At 42.1% G+C, this 8,483-nt stretch overlaps 1 protein-coding gene across 2 annotated transcripts in view; it reads left to right on the forward strand.

Annotated features, from left to right (window-relative positions):
• The window catches only part of cxxc1a (CXXC finger protein 1a), a 7,298-nt gene extending 453 nt beyond the window's left edge, over positions 1–6,845 (forward strand). The window contains exons 2-14 of one of the 2 annotated variants that reach the window (XM_027151191.2): positions 355–467; positions 951–1,051; positions 1,204–1,337; positions 1,423–1,578; positions 2,656–2,799; positions 3,008–3,106; positions 3,323–3,510; positions 3,635–3,842; positions 4,196–4,303; positions 4,416–4,465; positions 5,644–5,740; positions 5,841–5,993; positions 6,314–6,845. In XM_027151191.2, the coding sequence (XP_027006992.1) occupies positions 355–467; positions 951–1,051; positions 1,204–1,337; positions 1,423–1,578; positions 2,656–2,799; positions 3,008–3,106; positions 3,323–3,510; positions 3,635–3,842; positions 4,196–4,303; positions 4,416–4,465; positions 5,644–5,740; positions 5,841–5,993; positions 6,314–6,460 (1,698 nt within the window). In that variant the 3' untranslated portion in view covers positions 6,461–6,845. Of the gene's footprint in view, positions 1–354; positions 468–950; positions 1,052–1,203; positions 1,338–1,422; positions 1,579–2,655; positions 2,800–3,007; positions 3,107–3,322; positions 3,511–3,634; positions 3,843–4,195; positions 4,304–4,415; positions 4,466–5,643; positions 5,741–5,840; positions 5,994–6,313 lie in introns of those variants that run through there. The other variant, XM_027151192.2, reaches the window with a different exon arrangement.
• The last annotated feature ends 1,638 nt before the right edge of the window (positions 6,846–8,483 follow it).

Genomic DNA, 8,483 nt, shown 5'->3' on the forward strand with positions numbered 1-8,483 from the left:
GAATCATTTAAGAGTTTAATCGAAACAACAACAATACAATGGTTTTATTGTTGTATTTACTAATTCGGTTCCATACAATAACAACAACAATGCAATGGTTTTATTTTTGTATTTACTAAATCAAAATGAATCATTTGCGTTTAATTGAAGCAACTCCTGATTCGGTTCCATACAACAACAACAATGCAATGGTTTTATTTTTACATTTACTAAATCAAAATGAATCATTTGCGTTTAATTGCAGCAACTCCTGATTCGGTTCCATACAACAACAATGCAGATCCTTTGTTTAATCGTTAATTAATCCTTTCTGGCTCTTTCTCTAACCCTCATCTTCCTCTTTTCTAACACCAGGACAGTGAGACTTCAAAGTTTGGCCCTCGTTCAGGACCAGAGATGAGCATGAATCAGGACAACGCTCCAGTTTACTGCATCTGTCGCAGACCAGACATCAACTGCTTCATGATGTAAGATGTGCTGCTTTAAATCTAAACACAGACTAGCTTCTAAATCCAGTGTATGGACTTAGATGACACTGAAGTCTCGGCACACAAAGTGATGGGAAAACAAATTCAATTCCTGCACGAAAATCTGTGTTTTTTGTCAGTTGACATAATCATCCTTTCTATTTATTTATTTATTTATTTATTTGTTTGTTTGTTTGTTTGTTTGTTTGTTTATGTTTCATTTTTAAATCCATTTTTAGTTGAAAAAATAGGAGGTGTAATTAAAGTATTATTATTATTTATTATTATTATTATTATTATTATTATTATTATTATTATTAGCATCAGTGGATCTGTTTAAAAATCTGATCCAATACCAGTCCACTGTTTTGGGCCAGTTTTGGCTCCAGTACCGATACACAGCATCAGATTGGTAGATCCCTAGTAGCAGCTGTTATGATGCTCATAATGCACTATTTTGTGATTCACTCTTTTATCATACAGCGGTTGTGAGAACTGTAATGAGTGGTTTCATGGCGACTGCATTAATATAACCGAGAAGATGGCAAAATCCATTAAGGTGTGGTACTGTGAAAAATGTCGCAGTGAGTATCTTTTGGTGGAGCTCATTTTAGACTTTTGCATCTTGGCCTAACCGAAAGGAGCTTGCTTCTTCTTTTTCATCTTCCTCTTCTATCTTCTTCTTCTCCTCCTCTGTTTTTGTTTTTGGCTTAACGAGGTTTGTCCTCTGTCCTAGGTAAGGACGATTCTTTAGAGATCAAATATCGTTTCAAGAAAAGCCGGGACAGAGAGTCAGACGGAGACGAAATGGAGCGACAGCTCGAGAACGACATGATCGATTTTAAGAACGATCGTCGACGTGGGTCACGGGTAATGCGACGGAATCTTGTGAAGATGATTCGTTTGTTAGTGTTTTTGCAAAAATGAAATGCAGTTTGTTTTAACGCGCTCACAGATTAAGCGCTCGGCGCGCATGTGCGGGGAATGCGAGCCCTGCATGCGGACAGAGGACTGCGCTCAGTGCGACTTCTGTAAGGACATGAAGAAGTTCGGCGGGCCTAACAAGATCAGGCAGAAGTGCAGGCTCAGGCAGTGTGAAGTACGCGCCCGGGTGAGTGTGTGTCTCAGGAGTATCTTACACACACACCTCAAGTCTGTTATCAAACTCATTAGGAATGTCTTGGGTTCAATTTACATCCAGTGTAAGTAAAAGAAACCAGTTTCATAAGATATCCCAAGTCTCGTGCTGGGAAAGAGAGATTTCATTACACGGCGAACGTCGCACTTACAACACAACGATGAGGTAAAGAATTAGATGCGAGCTCGAGTATTTCTGCTGAAACGGCGGTCATGCTTCTGCACTACAGTCTGAATGAAATCTTAAGTGAGCATTTGTTCCTTTTTACTTTTTGGGTTTAAACCCATTTTAAAGTCTATCGTCTGGTTGAGATACAATTGTCAGCTCAGTTATTGTGTGTGTGTGTGTGTGTGTGTGTTCGTACAGAACAGAAGGCAAGACATGAATATGACCCTGATATATTCTCTGACGATGTGAAGGATAGAATAGAATAGAACGAGGCATGAAAGCCTTTATTATTGCCACATTTACATTGCAGCACAGTGGAATTCTTTTCTTCACATACCCCAACTGAGGAGGTTGGGGTCAGAGTGCAGGGGCAGCTATGATACAGCACCCCTGGAGCAGGGAGCGTTGAGGGCCTTGCTCAGGCACCCAGCAGTGGCAGCTTGGCTGTGCTGGGGCTTGAACCCCCGATCGGAGGGGTAACTCGCTTTACGTACCACAGTAACCTCCTTGTCATCATGTGCGTATGACGTTGCTTCCTGTTATCACATGCGCAAACAGACAACATGGCGCCTCCATGCTTGCAAAACGCGCCAAAAACTACTTTTAAACAAGAAATGACGGAATTTTACCGTACATATTTACAGCGGGTCTATTGTCCGTAATGATTACCGAGATGGCACATTCGGATGGGACTAAAATCACAGAGAAGCTCTGGTAATAATTACTTTACCCCCACGTCCCCACGTTAAACTGATCCAGTCTGAATAGGGCTTTAGATTTATGACCGTTTCTTGTTTGTGTAATTATTCCTGTCAGTCTGCTGTCTGTCCCTGTAGTTCAATAGGATTTATCGTGTGTGTTTGTTTTGTGCATGCGCTGTAGAAAATGTTGCGAGTGAAGGAGGAGGAGATGTCCATGTCGAAAGGCCGAGATCGGTTCCAGGCCGATTACTCCCTGTCGGACGAGTACAGCGAGAACGAGCTGGAGCTCTACCAGCAGTACTGCGCCGGGAAATACGCCGACCACGTACGTCACGTCCTCACACCAACACCACACTCTGGAGCGTTTAACAATAACTCCTGCCTCATCGTGTCTACGTACACGTCAGGTCTTTACCTATTAGCGCTGCTCTGTAACTCCAGAGACTCGCAGCTCTCGAGCGCTTGCGTATGATTTCGGTCTGTCCAGAAGCCCAACGGATTTGTGTTAGTCACGTGTGAATCTTCTCTCTCAGGGATGGAACAGCGACGAAGACGACCTCGACCCCAACATGCGAAAGAGAGCCGTGAAAGTGAAGCACGTGAAGAGGAGAGAGAAGCGATCTGAAAAAAAGGTTATTACATTTAATAAAATAGCTGGTACAGATTATAATCTGTTCATAGTTACGTTTAAAGTCACGGACCATCTGCGAGTGAGTTCCTTCTGCTGCTTACGTTATAGGAGTTTTAACGTTTTGTTTAAGGGGAAAAAAAAATCTTTGTCTTCTTTACTTCACTTCACTTTGTGCCCCTTTTTGATTTTTATTTATTTATTTGTTTATTTTGGTCAGAAAGAGGAGAATAAACCCCGCAAACACAAACCGAAGCAGAAACACCGGGACAAGGTGCGGCACAGTGAGAGGACAGAATCTCGAGACAGCGGCGAATTCAGGCAGTGCCTCGGCCCAGGCTGCGTCGAATCGGCACGTCAGAACTCCAAGTACTGCTCCGATGACTGCGGCATGAAGCTGGCCGCCAAGTAAGACCCGAATGACGCGATTTATCCTCAAAGTGCGGCAGTATAACACAGTGTGCTGCCTGTTTTAAACTCCTGATCGTAATTACTATATCACTAGATGCTTTTTTTTCCCCCTCTCCATCAGCCGGATCTACGAGATCCTCCCTCAGCGTATCCAGCAGTGGCAGCAGAGCCCGTGCATCGCCGAGGAACAGGGAAAGAAGCTTCTGGAACGCATCCGGCGCGAGCAGCAGTTAGCCCGGACACGGCTTACGGATATGGAGAAACGATTTCACGAGCTGGAGGGCATCATCGCTAAGGCAAAGCAGCAGGTTGTGCAGCATGACGAAGAGGTGAGACGGCTTCACTATGGAGATCTATACTGTAGGTCTTCACTCACGGCCACATAAGTGTCGGTGACGGAGAAGGTTTTTCAACACCGTTGTTATAACGAACACATTTCATCATAACAGTCAGTGGAAATATTTTTTTTGTGTGATCTGTTAGTCAGGTCACGAGTTCAGGAGTCAGGACTCAGACATTTTAAGTGTGTCTCATTTGAAAAATCGAAAAACTGTTCGCTTACTAAAAAGGCCACGATGCACCGAGACTCGTCTTGTGTTCTACCGATCCTTCCATGATGCTTCGGTATCAGTGCCGCAGTGCGTTTACGCTGCTCTGAAAACCGACTCTCGCCCCCCCGCAGGTGAACGAAGGAGACGACGACACAGACCTTCAAATTTTCTGCGTCTCCTGCAGTCACCCGGTCAACCCCAAGGTGGCGCTACGTCACATGGAGCGATGTTACTCCAAGGTGAGCTGAATTGTTGGACTCTACGTACAGTAAAATCCCGTGAAGAGCGTAATCCTCTGTTTTAAACATATTAACACGGCATTAAAGACGTATTCCTCTTGTCTCGGAACAGTACGAGAGTCAGACATCGTTCGGCTCTATGTATCCCACACGCATCGAGGGGTAAGTGCACGCAATTTGTGTTTTTTTCTAATAAAGGAATACCAATAAATAAAATGTAACGGAGTCTGTTAGCCAAGACGTGTTTTCATTTCAAAAACATTTAGCAGGTAAATTTAATTTGCCTCTCTAACCTTAAAGGTGGGGTCTCTGTTGTTTGAAAGCCAATGTTGACATATAAAATCACCAAAACAAACACGCCCCTAACCCAAATGGGTCCCACCCCTGTATCGATAGCTCCGCCCACACATACATACAGAACCCAGGCAACTAATGGAAAGAAATGTGTCTTTATCATAGCTGAAGGGAAGAACAATACGAATGCAGATAAACAAACAAGCAAAAATGACACACAAGCATAATCATGTAAAGGACAAAGGCATATATTAGTTCTGTGTAACAAAGCAAAACCAACGTTACTCACCTATCGAGAAGGAAAAAAGCGCCTCGGCGTCTTAAGTAAAGTCGGCCACATATTCACAGGTCGGAGTTTCCCGAGTCAATAACTCCTGAGCTAAACGCTGTTACTACACAAAACGCGGTTGTAGCTGCCTCTCTACATTACTACGATAGAAAAGAGGTGTTATTTGTGTAGTAACAGCGTTTAGCTCAGGAGTTATTGACTCGGGAAACTCCAACCTGTGAATATGTGGCCGACTTCCTGCTCCTTCAGTTCTCTCCAGCGCTGGAAAGCTGATCATATATTAACACGTCCTACTTCTTGCCTTATCGTAAGTCTTTCTTCGCTTTCTTTCTTCGTTTTTATCCTCAATGTCAGTGTTAAAACCGCTTGTCACACATGTGCACCGAACACACTCTCCCCCATATTGACAAGACACGCCCTTTTCTGCTCATTGGCTACACGTTTGTTTTGTATTTGTTTTGTTTGGCAGCCCAACGCAGTTTTCTGAAGCATTTCTCAAACAGAGACCCCACTTTTAAGCGTGTCGGGTTTGTACTTTAACACCGTGGTCTTGTCTGAGGTTGATTTTCTCAAAGGACGTGCAAAAGGAACTTGTTAACACTTTAACTGTGCAGTAGATGGGCTGAGAAGTTAGTCATACAGTCTGCAGAGTGCTTTCTTTATTTCTTAGCTCCATTCACCAAATACACCAAATACGTCTTTGATTAAAATCCAATGAAACTGTTTATTTTTTTTTTTTTGTTTTTTCCCTCTCTAGTGCAACCAGGTTGTTCTGTGATGTATACAATCCTCAAAGCAAAACATACTGCAAAAGGCTTCAGGTTCTCTGTCCCGAGCACTCCCGAGATCCAAAGGTAGTATCTTCACCTTTACCAGTTCGCCCGAATTTTAAACCGAAGCCGCTTCTAATCCTGTCGTGTAAATCCGAGCTAATTGTGGATTTGCGGTTTGTAGGTTCCAGCAGATGAGGTGTGTGGATGTCCTCTGGTGCGTGACGTGTTTGAACCCACGGGGGAATATTGCAGAGTGTCCAAACGGAAGTGCAACAGGCATTACTGCTGGGAGAAACTCCGGCGGGCCGAGGTGGACCTGGAGAGAGTGCGAGTGGTTAGTTCTGTCTTTGTTTCTGACGATACGTTGTGCTTTAAATCAATGATAAATGACTTACTGTTCACAATTACATATGCGCACACACTCACTCATTTACTGACTCGCTCTCTCTCTCACTTACTCTCTCTCTCGCTCTCTCTTTCTCTAACTTTCTCTCGCTCGCTCGCTCTCTCTCTCACACTTACTCTCTCGCTCTCTCTCACTCACTCTCTCGCCCTCTAACTCTCGCACTCACTCTCTTGCTCTCTCGCAATCTCTTGCTTTCTCTCTCGCTCTCTCTCTCTCTCTTGCTCTCTCTCTCTCTCTCTCACTCACAGTGGTACAAGCTGGATGAGTTGTTTGAACAGGAGCGAAATGTCCGTATAGCGATGACCAATCGCGCAGGTCTCCTGGCGCTCATGCTACATCAAACGATTCAACACGACCCACATTCCACAGACCTGCGCGCCAGCAAAGACAGATAGCCGAACAGGATTTTCTTTTATACGGTCCGTCGTTTCTTCAAAAATAGTCCAAAATAGCAAAAGAAAATGTAAATAACATTCATAATGTATTTGCTTTTTAACGAAGGTTGTTGGATGATAACACTAACAAAGAGTCATAAGAAGTTTAGTTTTGGGAGATAAGTGATGCTCTTTATACGCGTGTGTGTGTTTGTGTGTGTGTGTGTGAGAGTGAGATACACATTACTTAATCAGTAATTATACTGTACTATCATTTTAAATGTTGTCATGCTTATTAAATACAGTTCTTGGTGCTTGTGTCGTTTGGAAGTATAAATAATCGTGTGTCCTTGTGAAACCGTAGACAATTCATTTGATTCTTTCAAATAAACTTATTTTGAGGCAGCGTTTGATTTCTTTTTATTCCTGTTTTAACACAGAACACTTCAATAGTGTTGTATTCTCTCTCTCTCTCTTTCTCTGTCTCTCCATACATACATATGTATGTATGGAGAGAGAGGGAGATATATAAATATATATATATCTTTCCATTTGTTTGATTTTGCCCTTTCACTTTATAGAAGAGCTGACGCTAGCTGAAGGCTTAAATAAAGTTCGATTGCTTTCACAGCTCAGGTGATATCGGTGGAAATGGAAGCTGACACGGATAGACGGCACTCTTGATAAAAAGCTTGACACTGGGCAACAGTTAAAATTATAATAAACAATGCCAGTTTTTGTCAATTTTATTTCAGGGAAATCATGCCAGTTGTAATTAGTAATGAAATGCATGAAAAGAAATTCTCACAACATTTATGTTTAAAAAAAAAAAATCAAGATATAAATTTTACCGAACTTCTGCTCTTCCACAGAGTATTAAAATGCAGAGAATAGCAACTATACCTGCGCTAACAAGCAGGAAGATTATAGCAGCACTTGTCTTCATAAGTAAATAATCATTTTGTAAAATGTAAACTGTAAATTTATGACCCAGTCGGTCGAGCATATGTTACGTATTAAGGTACAGATGTATGCATCTGGTCAGAAATCATTTGTCAAACTCATTTCCTCCCTTTAATACAATATAATAAGTTGTAGCAGGACAGAACTGAACAGATGCATCAGAAAAGTTCTGCAGGAAATGACGTCATTGCGTAAAGTATTTTAGCAAATATTTACCTGTATAATGCACATGATGTTGGTTGTATACAGCAACTTGTATTCTATTGGGGGGGAAATATCATTGGCCGGTATTTTGTGTTATGGTTGTTGTTATTTTTATTTGTAATAAAATCACTTTTGGTGCAGATTATTATTTACTTTTATATCTATTATCATGTTAGATCGTATACCTGTGAGTGCTTTTGTATGAAAGTCTTTAAAGCAACTTTATGTATTTGAGCAGTATTATTAAAAATGTGCCGAGGTGCCATTAGCCGCCGTTATAGCGACACCGAGCCACTCTGTCCTCTGTGATTGGAAGAATCACAAACTTTTCCCGAAAACATGGTCTACCGTAGGTCACAAAAGTACTTGTTTGCCTGTTACCGTGACGATGCGATTACACGCGGCTGAAAATTACATAAAATAGAGTTTTAATCCAGACCTGCTCCTGCGCCGGAGGATGAGGAACGAAGGCAAAATGTCTCGATCAAACACAACAGTATTGTCTGAAATATCTCTCTGTAACACAATCTAACGTCCAAATATGCCAAGCTTCTGCAGAAACTTATCCCACTATATACTGGACATACCAGCATATGTGTGGGAGGTGGTAGATTAGTGGTCAAGGTGTTGGACCACTGCTCAGGAAGGATGTGAGTTTGAATCCCAGGTCCACCGACAATGTTTCTGAGTAGAAGAGTTTTCACCAGCAACAATGAAACGCAGAGGACGTCAATTCTTGTGACTTTAATTGATATTAGCTTGGTCCATTTATCTCAGTTTTGTATGGGTTGCAATGATTTATTTCACAGTCCTGCTAAATTCTCAAATCGGACTGATCAAAAGATTCACTGATGTTGACTCGTCATAGGAAAACCAA

The sequence above is a fragment of the Tachysurus fulvidraco genome, chromosome 14, assembly GCF_022655615.1.
Source record: "Tachysurus fulvidraco isolate hzauxx_2018 chromosome 14, HZAU_PFXX_2.0, whole genome shotgun sequence".
In the NCBI taxonomy this organism is placed as follows: domain Eukaryota; kingdom Metazoa; phylum Chordata; class Actinopteri; order Siluriformes; family Bagridae; genus Tachysurus; species Tachysurus fulvidraco.